This window comes from Theobroma cacao, chromosome 5 (assembly GCF_053813885.1).
Source record: "Theobroma cacao isolate CCN51 chromosome 5, ASM5381388v1, whole genome shotgun sequence".
Lineage (NCBI taxonomy): Eukaryota > Viridiplantae > Streptophyta > Magnoliopsida > Malvales > Malvaceae > Theobroma > Theobroma cacao.
The window spans coordinates 46,708,442-46,723,674 of NC_142643.1; the positions used below are offsets into that span (position 1 = coordinate 46,708,442).

The 15,233-nt window shown below is 36.5% G+C and overlaps 4 protein-coding genes across 8 annotated transcripts; all 4 read left to right on the top strand.

The window, feature by feature from the left end:
• Window positions 1-1,610: 1,610 nt before the first annotated feature.
• Window positions 1,611-2,908, top strand: LOC18600472 (Rubber elongation factor protein (REF)). The gene is made up of 3 exons (XM_007030934.3): window positions 1,611-1,875; window positions 1,998-2,222; window positions 2,317-2,908. The coding sequence occupies exons 1-3, from the start codon at window positions 1,840-1,842 to the stop codon at window positions 2,782-2,784; spliced, it is 729 nt and encodes a 242-aa protein (XP_007030996.3). The 5' UTR covers window positions 1,611-1,839; the 3' UTR covers window positions 2,785-2,908.
• Window positions 2,909-3,668: 760 nt separating this feature from the next.
• Window positions 3,669-6,962, top strand: LOC18600473 (ATP-dependent caseinolytic (Clp) protease/crotonase family protein). Of its 2 annotated transcripts, none has more exons than XM_018121844.2 (10): window positions 3,669-4,061; window positions 4,233-4,334; window positions 4,571-4,693; window positions 5,051-5,110; window positions 5,299-5,395; window positions 5,499-5,572; window positions 5,780-5,833; window positions 5,925-6,008; window positions 6,086-6,206; window positions 6,552-6,962. In XM_018121844.2, the coding sequence occupies exons 1-9, from the start codon at window positions 3,774-3,776 to the stop codon at window positions 6,179-6,181; spliced, it is 978 nt and encodes a 325-aa protein (XP_017977333.1). In that variant the 5' UTR covers window positions 3,669-3,773; the 3' UTR covers window positions 6,182-6,206; window positions 6,552-6,962. The 2 variants fall into 2 exon arrangements, with proteins under 2 accessions (XP_017977333.1, XP_007030998.1); XM_007030936.3 differs by having other exon boundaries at window positions 3,670-4,061; window positions 6,549-6,962.
• Window positions 6,963-7,197: 235 nt separating this feature from the next.
• Window positions 7,198-9,894, top strand: LOC18600474 (T-box protein). Of its 4 annotated transcripts, none has more exons than XR_016026359.1 (8): window positions 7,198-7,709; window positions 7,818-7,895; window positions 7,986-8,128; window positions 8,576-8,646; window positions 8,792-8,887; window positions 9,080-9,153; window positions 9,295-9,388; window positions 9,533-9,894. XR_016026359.1 is itself a non-coding variant. In XM_018121843.2 (8 exons), exons 1-7 carry the CDS (start codon window positions 7,281-7,283, stop codon window positions 9,375-9,377), a joined length of 993 nt encoding a protein of 330 aa, XP_017977332.2. In that variant the 5' UTR covers window positions 7,205-7,280; the 3' UTR covers window positions 9,378-9,388; window positions 9,533-9,894. The 4 variants fall into 4 exon arrangements, 2 of the variants coding, with proteins under 2 accessions (XP_017977332.2, XP_017977331.2); XR_016026358.1 differs by having other exon boundaries at window positions 7,200-7,709; window positions 9,486-9,894; XM_018121843.2 differs by having other exon boundaries at window positions 7,205-7,709; window positions 9,080-9,172.
• Window positions 9,895-11,341: 1,447 nt separating this feature from the next.
• Window positions 11,342-14,648, top strand: LOC18600475 (Phospholipid/glycerol acyltransferase family protein). Its single transcript, XM_007030939.3, has 7 exons — window positions 11,342-11,800; window positions 11,910-12,028; window positions 12,113-12,178; window positions 12,324-12,521; window positions 13,079-13,197; window positions 13,415-13,520; window positions 13,970-14,648. The coding sequence occupies exons 1-7, from the start codon at window positions 11,572-11,574 to the stop codon at window positions 14,540-14,542; spliced, it is 1,410 nt and encodes a 469-aa protein (XP_007031001.3). The 5' UTR covers window positions 11,342-11,571; the 3' UTR covers window positions 14,543-14,648.
• Window positions 14,649-15,233: the final 585 nt, after the last annotated feature.

Genomic DNA, 15,233 nt, shown 5'->3' on the forward strand with positions numbered 1-15,233 from the left:
CAGAAGCTTAATAAAATGATTGGGTGATAATTTATATCTGGTGGTTGGCCATGCCAGAGATAAAATTAATTAAGATTGGCAGCTTATAAAAATGTGACTGGGTTTATACCATGCCAGTGGACCACGCTTAAAAACTGGCAGCAAAAGCTTTGACAAAGCAACATGTCTTGGTGGGTCTTTGAATCCTACCAGATTGCCCCTATTACACTTGCTAATGCCTCCTTCCAACCCCAAGGGAAATGAAAAATCAAAGTAAATTTGTTTCTGATAATGCTGTCAATTGTTATATTTTACATATAATAATTTATACTAATTCAAGATCTACTATGACAAGAATTTCGAACATAAAAACGTACTTGATTCTTCATACATGATTTTACAGTAGACAACGTACTGCAAAATCCTGCAATGCTTCTCCATGATAGTGTCAAGTTTTGATATGAACTGAGGCTGAGATTTGGACAATTTTGGCATGAAAAGTTCTTGGAGCTATGGAAATTGGTACAATGGAGTGGAGGGCAGGCTGTGAAAACTTTGTAGGACTGTTGAACCCTTGATGTTTATATGCAATTTTGAACATAAGCAACTTTGTTTTGATTCCTGACAAAGGGAACATATCTGTAAGCAGGTCAAGTCCATGAGAATAAAGCCCCATTGTTGTACTTTGGGATGAGGTTTTTTCCCATTGGTAAGCCCGTGACAGAGCCTGAATATCAGAAATTTCCAACAGGCCTACACTGCTTGCTCATATGAAGCAAATCAGGGCTTTGGGCCAACTCCATTTGACAAGAATTGGTGTGTTGATTCTAGAAATGGGTTAAAGTTCTCTATGACCCTGTTTGAGCCCAAAATTCAGAAGGCTTTTGGGTCACTTTTGGCCCAAAATGTTGTCTCTTTTGATTTTAAATTTTCTCTTTGTCAAGCAAATCCTCTCTATGAACCCTAATTTCCTTTTTCTTACATTCAATTAAGAATCAATCTAATGCTACATAGATGTTCATTTCCTCAACTCTTTTGTTATTTTTCCTCTTCATACTATTTCACAAATTAACTTGTCACATGTTTTGAGTGTTTGCAACTTTGTTTCGGACCTACAATGGGTGCTCATAAATTCTTGATCTTAATGAAAAATTAATAATTATTAGATTTAATATTATTCAATATTTTTTATCCACGTAACATATTTTATATAAATTTTCACTTAATCACATTAATAATTCTTGATCTTAATGAAAAATTAATAATTATTAGATTTAATACATCGCTTGTCTTATGTCATATAGATAAAAAGTATCAATTAACATTACTGTTAATTTTGTTAGGACATAATAAAAAATAATAATTTAGTTGTATAAATAAATATAGTTTAGGGTTTTTTTAATAAATAAATCGAAAAATTAAAAGACATAAATATTTTTTTAATATTATGAGCAACCTTCTGGAATATTCTCTTTTGTTCGATACCGCAGATGGAAACGTGGAATGAAACCCAAATCCTTGGTCGGTTGACGTCATTTTTGTCTAAGTTTATTAATTATGACGATTTATTTTATTTTATTTTAATTTTTTTCCTTATTAAAATCACCTGCTTTCCTTAGCAACGTTACCTTAGCCTCGAAGGACTCACCTCAGCGTTGACCAACGCCTACACTATAAACTACCCAACGCGTTCCATCACCGCTTCTTCATCGCGGCCGCTCATACGCCTCCCGCGCCAGATCTTCCCTCTCCCCTCCCCCCCTTCTATAAAACCCAACACCCTTTTTTCCCTTCTCTCACAGTTTCTCAACGCAACGCCCAACAAAACACAAACAAAGAAACCATCTTTTTGTTTGTTTCATGGCTCAAGGAGATTCCAACTTTCAACAAGACATGGTATCGTAATTGAATCATGGTTCTCTTTTTTTTTTTTCGATTTCTGATCAAATTTTTCGATTTTGTTTCTGGGATTTGCTTAATTGGGTGTTTTTTGTTTTTGGGCAATGGAAAATCTGAAGGCTAAGGAGGAAGAACAGAGCCTGAAATACTTGGAATTCGTGCAAGTATCGGCTGTTTACGCGGTTTTGTGCTTCACCAACCTCTACGTTTACGCTAAGGAAAGGTCGGGACCGTTGAAGCCCGGCGTCGAGACCGTCGAGGGAACGGTCAAGAGCGTGGTTCGACCGGTTTATGATAAGTACCACGATGTCCCCGTTGAGCTCCTTAAATTCGTGGATCGCAAGGTAATTGTGATGATGGGGAAATTGGGAAAATTTTTATGGTTTGTGTTTCAATTTGCAATGGGGATTCAAGAATTCTTCTTTTGTTTCATTGCAGGTTGGTGAATCTGTGACTTCGATCGACCGTCGTGTCCGTCCGGTCATCAAGCAGGTCTCCTCCGAAGCCTTCTCGGTTGCCCAGAAGGCTCCGGGAGTGGCTCGGGGCGTGGCTTCCGAGGTCCAGCGAGCCGGAGTGGTGAGCACTGCCTCAGGGTACGCGAAATCTGTCTACACCAAGTACGAGCCAGCAGCGAAAGGGCTTTACGCCAAGTATGAACCCAAAGCTGAACAATGTGCTGTTTCGGCCTGGCGAAAGCTGAACCGGCTCCCTCTCTTCCCTCAGGTGGCTTCCGTAGTCGTCCCCACTGCCGCCTTTTGCACCGACAAGTACAACCAGACGGTGGTTAGCAGCGCAGAGAAAGGGTACAAGGTTGCCTCGTATTTGCCATTGGTTCCTACTGAGAAGATCGCCGAGGTGTTCAATGAAGAGAAGCCTGAATCAGAGCCACTGGTTTCCCACAGTTGATTTTTGCTTTTGCTGCGTGTTTGTGCACAATCTGATTATGTTTAATTGGTGGTTATATGTCGGTTTTAAGACTAAAGTTCTCTTTCTCGCCATTTCCATGTATCTATAACTCTGTTTTCTTCCATTGTTGTCCATGTGTTCCTCTTTTCTTTCTTTCCTTTTTTATATTATAAATATTTACATGAAAATATGTTTAATGTTTATATAAATAAAATGTAAATTTTGAATATTGAAAATCGATTAAAACAATTAATCTTAATTAATTAATATTGAAATTGAAGAAAATAAAATTGAATTTTCTGAATTCAATCTATGATGTCGAGAGTGGAAGGACTTTTTGATTATCCCAAATGCTATGGGGATGCCCTGTTTATTACAAATGCTTCATAATTTTTAAAATTAATAATAATAAGTGTTTATCAATAACTAAATATTAATTTAAGTTGATTATAATATTTAAGAACGAATTTATAGTGGGTTTTTGTTAAATAATACTCATTCCTTTTTTTTTTTTAACTTATTTTTTCTTAATAGAATATCCAAAATAAAGTAATTTATTTTCATTTTTCTCTATCTATATTTTTATTTTTATATTAAAATGTATTGAACATTTATATTGTAATTTTTAAAAAATTTTAGTGTAAAATATATCAAATTCAATTTTTTTTATTTTAATATCTTTAAAATAAAAAAACAAACATATAGAGAAGGATTTAACGGTGGAAATAATAATTTTTTTACAAAAATATTTGTAAAAAGAGTGATAACTTTTAAGCCCAAGTGACAGATGAAGCCCAGAAAAGACCCAAAACCAAACCCGAGTTGTTGGTTTTTTCGGGTCACCTTCGACCCGGCCCTACTACTACTACTACTTCTTCCCAGTTTCCAGATTGAACTGAAAGAACAGAACCTCCTTCTTCTTCCTGTCGACCTCCACATCAGAAAAAGGAAAAAAAAAGGGGGAAAATTCGAACTTCACAAGAAAAACCATGGCGAGTTGCTTGCACGCGCCAATGGCTTACAGAATCCCATCCTCCGCTTCTTCCCAATCCGTTCGAAGACCAAAGGCTTTGACGCTCAGTTGCCGCGCTTTCGGTGCCAAAAACGCCGCTAAAATCCCCATGCCTCCGGTAAACCCTAAGGACCCGTTTCTCTCGAAGCTCGCTTCTGTCGCCGCTTCCTCCCCTGAAACGCTTCTTAACCGTCCGGTTAATCCTGATACGCCGCCGTATTTGGACTTGTTTGAGTCGCCCAAACTCATGGCTACTCCGGCTCAAGTAAGTGTAATTGTCGATAAATATTTGGTTAAACTTTTTAATTGCCTTTGAATATCAGAATTATTAAAACAATTTCCTTTTTCCAAATTAATTAAATTAGGCTTTTAATTCTAGTGATTAAATTTGGATTAACTGAAATAACGTGAATTAAACATTTATTGGCTGAATTAGGTGGAAAGATCAGTTTCATACAATGAGCACCGGCCGCGGAGGCCTCCGCCGGACTTACCTTCATTGCTTCTTCACGGTAGAATAGTTTACATCGGCATGCCGGTAAGTCTTTTCAATAAGGAAGAGAAGAGGGTGGGGGGGTTAATCTTTAATTGAAAATTATTTGTATAAAAGTTTCGAAACAACAAGGGGGGACAACTGCTACCATTGTTTTTGGCCTTTTTGAGCATTGGTTTTTCATGTTCTTGCATTTAGCTAGAGGTATGAGACGTGCATCCATCACACTGTTACATTGTTATTTTAATCTGTTCAACCAGTTAACCATGTTCATCGTTCAGCTTGTGCCTGCGGTGACAGAGCTCATAGTTGCAGAATTGATGTATCTTCAGTGGATGGATCCCAAGCAACCAATATATCTTTACATAAATTCTACGGGGACAACTCGTGATGATGGTGAAACAGTGAGCATTGCATCTGATACCTATAAGTTTGATAATAAAGAGATGTCTTGTTGAAGATGTAATGCATTTTGTATTTCCATAGCTTCTGGAGATGTTGCTATCATTTGATAGATGTCATAAGACATAAAGTAAGCCAAGTCGTGTTCAAAGGTTTGATTTTGGCAGTGTTTTGTGTGAATTTTGTGTATCCTGTTAAACATAAGACTGCATTATGCTCCTGAATGGCCCCTACACTGTATGCACCACCATTTTGTTCTTCCTTGGTGGTGCTTCTACTGCTTGCTATTCGCACTTGAATATTGTTTGTGTTTTCTTTCCGGTCCATATTTACAGAATTTAAAACTGCTTATGCCGCAGGTTGGAATGGAGACCGAGGGTTTTGCCATGTATGATGCACTAATGAATTTACAAAATGAGGTAAATTTCTTTCTTAAAAGATATCAATTTCTCTTGTTTGCCATATTTTAATAAGGATATTAAGTTTTTCTCTGGATCTCTCCTCAGTTTTTTTCTTGTTTTTGTTCAAGAATGATATGATCTTACTAGTCAACTTTTTCTTTTTTTTTTGGTATTCCTTCATAACATGGTAATTGTTGCTTACACAGATACATACAGTCGCTGTTGGGGCTGCTATAGGTCAGGCTTGTCTTTTACTTTCTGCGGGCACTAAGGGTAAACGGTTTATGATGCCTCATGCCAAAGGTATGATGCAGTTTCCTGCTTGTCCGTGGTTCTAAATTTTTATGATTCCATCTTATCTTTTAAAAATACAATTTCTCAAGTGTTGGCTTGTATTTTGTTTCAGCTATGATCCAACAGCCTCGTATACCATCATCTGGATTGATGCCAGCAAGTGATGTTCTTATACGTGCCAAAGAGGTCTGTGGAAACTTCTTGTTCTTTACATTTAAATGCAATTAAGCATTTCCTTGTGCTCTGATACAATAATATTTGATCTGGATTTGCATTTTTCTTTAATTGTTCATCTTGGGCTCTTCTTTGAGTCTTTCACAGCCTTTTGAGAGGTTGCAATTTATGAATCTAAATTGCAGTATGAAGCCCTCTGACTGTGATTTGGTTTTGCAGGTAATAATAAACAGGGACATACTAGTGGAACTTCTGGCCAAGCACACAGGAAATGTAAGTGTGATGAATATATGCTAGTCTTCTTTGTTAGATATAAAATTTGCAAAAATGAAGGAACTCAGTATATCACTTTCTCTATCATTAGTCAGTAGAGATGGTAGCCAATGTGATGAAAAGACCATTTTATATGGATGCTACCAGAGCTAAAGAGTTTGGGGTCATTGACAAGGTGAGTGCAGTATAATTATAATTTTTGGTATTTCATCTTTCATGATACCTATCTGAGGGCATGTGTTTCGCGGGCAGATCCTTTGGCGTGGTCAGGAAAAGGTAATGGCAGAAGTTGCTGCTCCAGAGGAGTGGGACAAGAATGCTGGCATCAAAGTTATGGATGGCTTTTAGTGTCTGGGTGGCAGCACTCGTCACTGTAAGTGAAGTCTTCTTCACCCTGCTTTTGCAGAACTAATCTTTGGCTGACTAGGGACATTGCTTCTGTAGTGGAATGTTGGTTTTAGACCATTTGTTTGGAAGGAGCTGGTTTTGACCATATTGGCTCAGTGGCACTAAGATATTTATGCTTTTCCTAGTGTGATAATTGAAATTGAATAAAAACAACTAGAGACAACAATGTAAATTACGAATGCAATGATTTTAGGCTTTGGTAGAATTATCCTCGTATTCCCAGAGCTGTGTCAAACAATGCTGGTAGTTTGAACCTTTCATTTTTGTCTGTTGCCATGTTTTAAGACTCTTAATTCTGTTTGTGCAGCAGAAATTTCGTCCCATTGGACTGCCTATATAAATTCCGTAACATAGTTCAATCCGGCAGAGTACCCTTGTCATCTTTTCAGGAGTTTTGAATATGCAGGGACACAATTAATACCCCATCATGAGCAGAATTTTAACAATACAGTTTAGCTGGAATAGATTGCAGGTCGATGGCATACTCGATGAAGATGGAAACCAGGGATGCACAAACAGATTTAAAGAAAGATACCAGAACAATGGTCCTTTTAAGTTTTGTAGTCAAATTCTGTATAATCTTACAGATTGTGATAATTTAGGCTTTCATGCCACTTCCTAGCATTGTAAAACCAGTTTTCTTCTCTTAAACTTTTATCATAAACCTGTCAGTACTAATTTAACATTCATTGGCTGCCAGGAAGGCCCATGTTTCATCACATTTTATAGTTTTAACATCTCCATATTAGTATCTTATGGATATTTGTATTATTTAAATAATATATTGTGAATAATTTCTGTTTAAATCGATAATTTTGTTTATTAAAACTACAAAAATATCCTTAAACATGGATTAAAATTACAAAAATATCTTTAAATAAGGATTTGTTGCCCAAATCCTATCTCCTCACCCAGTCAATGGTTTTAATGGACCCACTAAACATAAGCTGACGTGGCAAAATCTAATCGAATCACCTTTCCAAGTTCTAAGGGAGTTCACAGGAAAACAGCTGTTTACAGAAAGGAGGGAAATTTGCCAATGGGCAATACCTCTCTTTCCCTCCGATTCACCATTTTCCTTTCTCTTTCTTTCGCAGCTTCTTCCTCGTCTCCCTTCTTCTTCTCCAAATCCCCATCCTTATCGCCTTCGATTCCCAAAGCTACGCCGTCGGATTTGCTCTCTCTCCTCGGCCCGCCATCTCAGTCTTCCTCGGTTAACCCTTCGGTCGCTGATGAACTCAAATCCTGCTTCAAATTCCTCGTACCCTTCACTCCCATCGATACCCGAAAAACCCCAGATTCCAAATCCCTTTCTTATAGACGGACCCTTCTTAAGAGTCCAAGAGATGAGGAAAATGAGCTCGTTTGGTGGCCTCCCGAACCGGTTCTCGAGCTGGCCCGTCTCGCTGTTGACTCTGGTGGTGATCCCGGTTCAATCCATCGCGCCCTTGATCCAACTGTCTTGCCTGTAAGTTTTTAGTTGATTTAACTTCGTGTTCTCACAGCTGAAAGCAGTAAACTTTTCCATAATTGGTGGGTTTCAGCTGATGAACGGCTGTCATTACGCGTGAATCAGGTGCCTGATGTCGAAGGATCAAAGGAAAATAAATGTGGGTTAACCAGAACGCCCTATGGTAGACGCTTCATAAGTCAGGTTTATAAACCAGACTCTTCAATACTTTTGGTATTTTCCCGGAAACTTATTTAGATGTTTAGCTTATATTTGGCTTTTCTGAAATTGCAGGAGTTGAATTCATATCTTGAATACTTGTTCAAACTTATTGTTGAGAGGGGTCCTTCTGTTGGATTGAAAGTTTCATTAACTCGATATGATTTGTTTCATGGTCACATTTTTATTGCCACAGAGACCGGAAGGCTTGGCATTTTGTAAGCTTTATCTTTTTGCATGATCAATCTGCTTGTGCAGGGGAGATGTAATTTGCATAGGACTCAAATTGGAAAAATGTTGAATAAAGAAGTTAGGTGACAGCTTCTGGAAATTTTTATTTATCGAAATTCAAGGGCCAGTATTCATATGGCAAATTTGAACCTCTTTAGTTTTGGAACTTGGGGTATCATTGTTTTGATCAGCTTCTTTTGTGAAGCCTTAGACCTTTAGGAAAATGTATGAAATTGGTGAAGAATTATTATGTCTAGAGATGCTATAAACTGTGATTATTAGTGAGGCACTGGCCACTTTTTAAGAGTTGGAAGCTTATATGAAAAAGGGATGGAAAAAGGATAAGATGGATAATGGTCTCTACCAGCAATACTTTTACCAATCTATTACTTTGAACGCTTGCATGTTCCTAACTTGTAGCATTTCAATGGCAGATTTCATGCTAAAGAATACCCAGCATATGATAAAGACATGTTTCCAATCAACATGGGATATTGCCAGAAGGGTACAATATGATGTTTTCTTTGATCTATAGGCAGAAGTGTTACATTTTCTAGTAGCTTCTTACTATTTAAAGACACAACATATATGAATTCCATACTGTGATGTTTTGTGCTCTATCCATTATTGATTACATTTGCTTTTTCCAGGGTCCAACGTGACTTATGATGATTCAATGAACTTGAGAAATATTCTCTGGCTTGCTCCATTGCCAAGCAATTCAACAAAAGGTTGGATGGCTCCAGGTAGGTCTTTCTATAGGTTCCAAGTTCAGTGCTACTAAAAATACCAGAAACAATCTGTTCTCAGTACCTACAGAACTTTTATAGTAAATGCAAAAATGAAATTTGGAACTGAAAAGATTCTACTACTGTTTCTCTATTTTGAAAGACGAGGATTCAATATTTATTAGTTTGGTCATGATAATGATTTGACAGGAGTCCTGCTCGTCCTGGATGCGCGTCCCGGAGGAATCATATATAGGGATCTCATACCTGAGTATGTGAATTATGTGAGGACAATATATGAAGGTTTGATTAACCATTTGTCTTTATGCTAGTTTTATTTGTATAGTTAAGCATACGTATGCATTTTTTGCTTAACTTAATGGAATGACTTAGCAATTAGCACAAAATTTCTTGGTTTTGGCCAGATGATCTGGGCAGTGTTGTCGTTGATGTAAACTATTTGAACATTGGAGATCCACAGCCTGATTATCAGATTTTCATTTGCTGATTCTTCTTAAGGTAAATGCTCTCCTTTATCACTTGAACAGTCCTAATCCACTCAAGTGCGTTTCAATCTTCATCATTGGAAACATACTCAATGCTTCATCCTGTCTAGGTGGTTTTGTCAGTAGCAGATTATCAATTCTTTTACATGATCCTCAGAATGGAGGTTGAGCTAAAGATGAGCTTGAAATCGGACCATTGTTTCAATAATTGGTAGAGAAAACTCGGGTGGAGGATTGGACTTTTGGAAGCTTGGATGCTCAAAATGCCAAGCCAGTGTTTCTGACTGTTTAATGACCAACAAGCCTCACTTTTTAGTTAAAATGTCAAATTTCTAACTGATTGTGATTTGTAGAAAGAAATTTTGGAAACCATCAATGCGTAACGTACTTGCCCAAGTTCCGTTTTGATGGAGTGTCAGCCATCGCTCATTTATGCTTGTCATACAAGTTTTAAACCATGTGAGAGATTCCTCCTAATATGCCTTAATCTTAATAGTGCATAGTTTCTTTATTCTACTCAAAGAAGCCTTTCTCCTTAATTTGTACTCACACAAGCTCTTAATCTTTATGGAAAATTAGCAATCATCGAACTTAATGTACATTTGTATTTTCAATTTACGTGATATATGATATGGTTAAGTGACTTGTTTCACATCAATTATTACGTTATGTCACGTAGATAGAAAATAACAGTTGATATTGAGTCTAGATATTGTTAATTTTCTGTTAAAGTTTAGTGTTGTGTGGGTATAAATCAGAAAATAAAAACTTGTTTGGATATAATAAAAAAAATTAAGGGATTAGTTGTATAAATTAACATAATTGGAGGACTTTTTGGTAATACTAAGAAGGCGAGCCTCTGTTTTTCAGGGTCCGCAAACTTAAGAATTTTAAGCCCAAAGTGACCCAGCCCAAAAGGTATTTTTAGGACAAGATACTTCTGGAAGTTATAGCATGCGCCAGCCTCAATGTTCCCGACGTTTTAAGGTTACGCGTGTCACGTAACAATGCGTCCTATGCACTTCTGACGTGTCTCCCGTGGCCCCAACAGAGATTTTACCCCCATTGCACCCACCAAAGCATCTTATCCAACACTCGATAATCAAATAATAAAAGAAAACTTTGATCAGCCAACCCGACCCGATAAATTTTTTTATGATGATTAGGATAATATATATGGATTTATTATTATAAAAATAAGAAAATTCGAAATTATTTTTAATATTAAACTATTAATCCTAAGCTATTTGTAAATTGTAATTGTAATATTTTCTTGAATCAGATTATTATAAGTATAAAATTAAAATTTACAAAATTAACTTTAAAGATAAAATATTTGTTTTTTTTATAATTCCATCCCTTCAATCATATCATAATTACTTAAATTCAATACAATAAGAGAAAATCATTGAAACAATAATAATGATGTTGTTATTCATAATAGTTATATCATTATTATTTGTCATAATGCAATCGAGCCTACTACTCAAGTTGCTTAAGTTTGGCTCAACAATGATCTAGATAAATTTGATCCCCATTGAATTGCTTAACTTATATAATTATTATTAACAATAATAACACATTTTATTTTGATTAATCAGTGTATTCATTATATCGTATTATGTTTTATACATGTAATTAAAGTAATTTCATTAGTATAAAAAAATTGTTACAAAGTTACAAAAACCGTCACAAAAAGATAATATTATGAATTGAAATTTGAAAGAATATATTTATTTGTAAATACTAACTTATTTGTGTATCTTTATTTATTTCAAATTAGTATCTCGTTTAAAAAGTAAAAAAAAATGCTTATTACTCTTAATACCACTTTTTTTCCAAGTTAAGGATAAATTTTTTTAGAAAATATAATTAATGAAAATCAAAATTTAATTTATATTTTCAAATAAAGAAAAAAATTCAAAAAAGTAATTAAAATATTTTTAAATAACCGAATCCTCCGATAACCCGACCCGATGTGCTAAATGGTCAGTCAGTATCCCTGCCGCCTCGCCAGTTTCTCTTTCGCACTTTTCTGTCTCCGCTCTTCATACTCGCGCTTCTCTGCTATTTTAATCAGATCAACAGAAAAAAAAAAAAAAAAAAAGAAAAGAAAAAGACGAATTCTCCCTTTATTTTTTTTTCAGAAATTCGCTGAGAAAATCTGCCAAAATAGAGAAAGAAGAAGCAAAAGTAATGGCCGTGCAGTGGATAGACAGGGGAGATCTATGGAAGAACAAGGCTCGCGTTTTACAGCTCCAGCTCAGGCAGCGGTTCAGGGTAGCGGTTGATCGCCATCGCCGCCACCGTCATTCGATGTTCGCTGATCGTTACGTCTCCTCCACGGTCCAACGCTGGCTCCGTCGTTTCCGTGACTTCCGTCGCGATTCTCTCCCTTCTTCCTCCGCTTTCTACCGCAAACGAGGTCACTGTTTTTTGTTTTTCCCGCTCTGAATCTGATGTCTTCTCTTGATTAAAACTCTTTTTTTGGATATTTTAGGAATTAAAATTCATTTACGTTGCTGGTATTGCAGTGAGTAAGGACTTTAATGTGGAGGAGGATTCAGTTATTTTGCGAACGCTTCAAGCTGTGGCTGTTCCTTTGATAGGAAATGTTTGCCACGTTTTCATGAATGGTCTCAATCGCGTTCAAGTACGTAGGATTTTTGTATGATTGAGAATTCTTTGTGTGTATATCGCGGTTTGTAAGAACTAATGTCTTTCTCTTTTCTGTCAGGTTTATGGCCTCGAAAAATTACACGACGCATTGCTTAATAGACCCAAGAACAAACCCCTTGTAACGGTATAAGCTTTGGTTTTTTGCTATTGATCAGTTTTAGCTTCTCCTCAATTGTAGGTGTGTGTTTCTCTTATTTGTGATCCTGTTATTATGTGTAGCATATGCTGATGAAGGAACGGTTTTATTGTTTTTTTGAAATTCATTGCAGGTAAGCAATCATGTTGCATCTGTTGATGATCCGTTTGTCATTGCGTCGCTACTTCCTCCGAGAGTTCTTCTGGATGCTCAGAACTTGAGATGGACACTGTGTGCATCAGATCGATGTTTCAGTAATCCTGTGACTTCTGCATTCTTTCGATCTGTAAAAGTGTTGCCAGTGTCTCGTGGTGATGGGATTTATCAGAAGGTACCCCTTTTAAAGTTTTAGAAGTATTTTTAGTAATCATGGAACAGTGAATGTTAAATATTGAATGATCAAGTTGATAACTATACCGCATTGTGCAGATGAATTTAGAATCCTTGCATTGTGAAATTTACAGTATGTATTGTTGAGATGAGGGGCATTTAACTGAAGAAACGGGAAAACAAAAGGAGGGAGATCTTATTGGCATTTGAACTTCTGTGAAATGGAAATGATGGCTAATGTGCCAGACTGGTCTGATTGTAGACCCATACTGATTTGTTTTGTCAATGTGTAAGCATGCTAGTACAAACATATTTGGTTTACATGCATATTGTTTAGTGTTTTTATGGGACTAGGTTTCTTTGTTCTTTCCTTGAACTTCTTATGTTGCATCCTGGAGTTCTGTAATATGGTCTAGGCCTCAGATATTTGCACCTGTATTGGTAGGTTTGTGATACAGTATGGTTTAGGCTCATCTGCATGTCTATGCCTTTCTTCATGACTGTGTTTCATGTATGGCAGTTATGCCCATTTCATCCTTTTGGTTCAATTTGTTGTAGGGCATGGACATGGCTATTTCAAAGTTGAATAGTGGTGGATGGGTTCACATCTTCCCAGAAGGCAGTCGTTCCCGAGATGGTGGAAAAACTGTGAGGTCTTCCAAGAGAGGTGTTGGGAGGTAAGAGTTTTTGATAACTTATCTTTAAGAGATGAGAGTTATATCTCCTTCTAGCTGGAAATAAACTGGCCTCATCTCTTCTTTGATAAAATCTGTTTTAAGAAAATGATTTGTCCAATTATGTCTGTTGCTTTTTTTTTTCTTCCTTTGCTTTTTTTATCCTTTCCTTCTTCCATGTCAGTTACAAAATACATTTAACAACCTTATGGTGATACAGGTTGGTTCTAGATGCAGACAATACCCCAATTGTCCTGCCATTTGTGCATACTGGAATGCAAGATGTTATGCCTATAGGAGCCAATTTCCCAAGGATTGGCAAGACGGTATGTGGTCTGCTATTCTTTCTTTTGCTAGATAGACATTCTTAAAGTTTCCATTCCACTCAATTCTGGCAATAAGGTTGTAAGTTTAACAGCCTCCTGTGAGTAATTGTACTGTCTGCAACGTGTGACTTTGCAATGTTTTAAACATGTTCAGCTACAGGCTGCAAATGCCTCCCTCATCATTCCATCTTTAGTAACATTGTGTTCTTTCTTTCTCTCCCCTATTTTAACATCTCTACCCTTCTCCACTCTTCCCTTTTTCACTTCCCTAAACCTCTTTCCCCATATTAGGCTTGACAAGCAAATCCTTGCTAATGGCTGGTTATATCATAGTTTTATGTTTATGATTACATTTGCTCTTATGAAGTGATATGTTGATTTCTTTGTTTCCTTTACTTTTTTTTGCCGACTCTAGCTGATGATTTCTCTTAATGCATAAAATTTTGTAGGTGACAGTTCTAATTGGAGACCCTATACATTTTGATGATCTGCTCAATGTGGAAGAACCCGTAGATGCATCAAGAGGAAAATTGTACGATGCTGTGGCCTCTAGAATCGGGCATCACCTGCAGAACTTAAAAGTACAAGTTGACAAATTAGTGCTCGAGCAATCTATCCAGTTGGAAAATCATCACATCAATGGTGCAAAAAGGACAGCTGATATCCTGCATCAGGTAGATTGGGATCCATTTGGCTTAGGAAGCAATGAATGTATGCTGGATGAATCATCAGGACAGGAAACCGAAGTCCAGCTGAAGCCAAACGCTGTTACCTCTTCAGAAGAGTGCTCTCCCGATGATCATCGATATTTTAGAATGGGGTTTTCTTTTGAAGGTGGGATTGCATCAAGGATTCGCAGTTACATGGATCCAACCGAACTGATGGGTTTTGCAGCAAGAGGCTTGTTCATGAACCCCAGAGCAAAGGAAAATTCTGCTAGCATTAGGGACATACGCCCGCTGAGGGTTTGGAAACAGTTTTTGGAAGCTAATTTGTTAGTTCAACAGTGGAATTCCTGCTAAAATGTACCCTGTAGAATCTGTAAATCAAAATTTTGATATTCAACACTCACCATTAGCCCTTTCACAATAAAATGTGTAGCTCTCTATCACCTTTAACCTGTGCCAAGTAGTTTAACCCTTATTTATTTTTCGATTTGTAGTTGCACGTCTTTCATTTTACCAAAAAATTAACAATCGTCTGACCAATGTCAACTGATACAGATTTTGTCACGTGACAAATGAAAGTGATCATATAACTTATTTAATATCGATAATCATGTGATCACAGTAATTATCACGTCATATATTATGTGGACAGAAAATTTTTATTTGTATTATGTTTGATGCTTGTTAATCTTTTGTTAAAATTACGGATTTATGTAGGTGATGTGATTTATTTAACATCGGTAGTTATGTGATTATGTTAATTATCACATTATATATTATGTGGATAGAAAATATTCGATAATATTAAATTTGATGATTAATAACTTTTCGTTGAAATTACGAGTTTACGTAGATACAAACTAAGAAGTAAAAACTTATTTGCATGCTATTAAAAGAATAACAACTTATGTATATAAATTGTCTTATTTTATTTTCGGAGTTTTTCATTACTTGCTTAAACTTTTCTAAGCCCGAGAGAAAAATTTTGAAAGGCTTTGAAACGACATCGCTCTTTGATGTCGAGGCTACGACGTCGTTTAAAGGG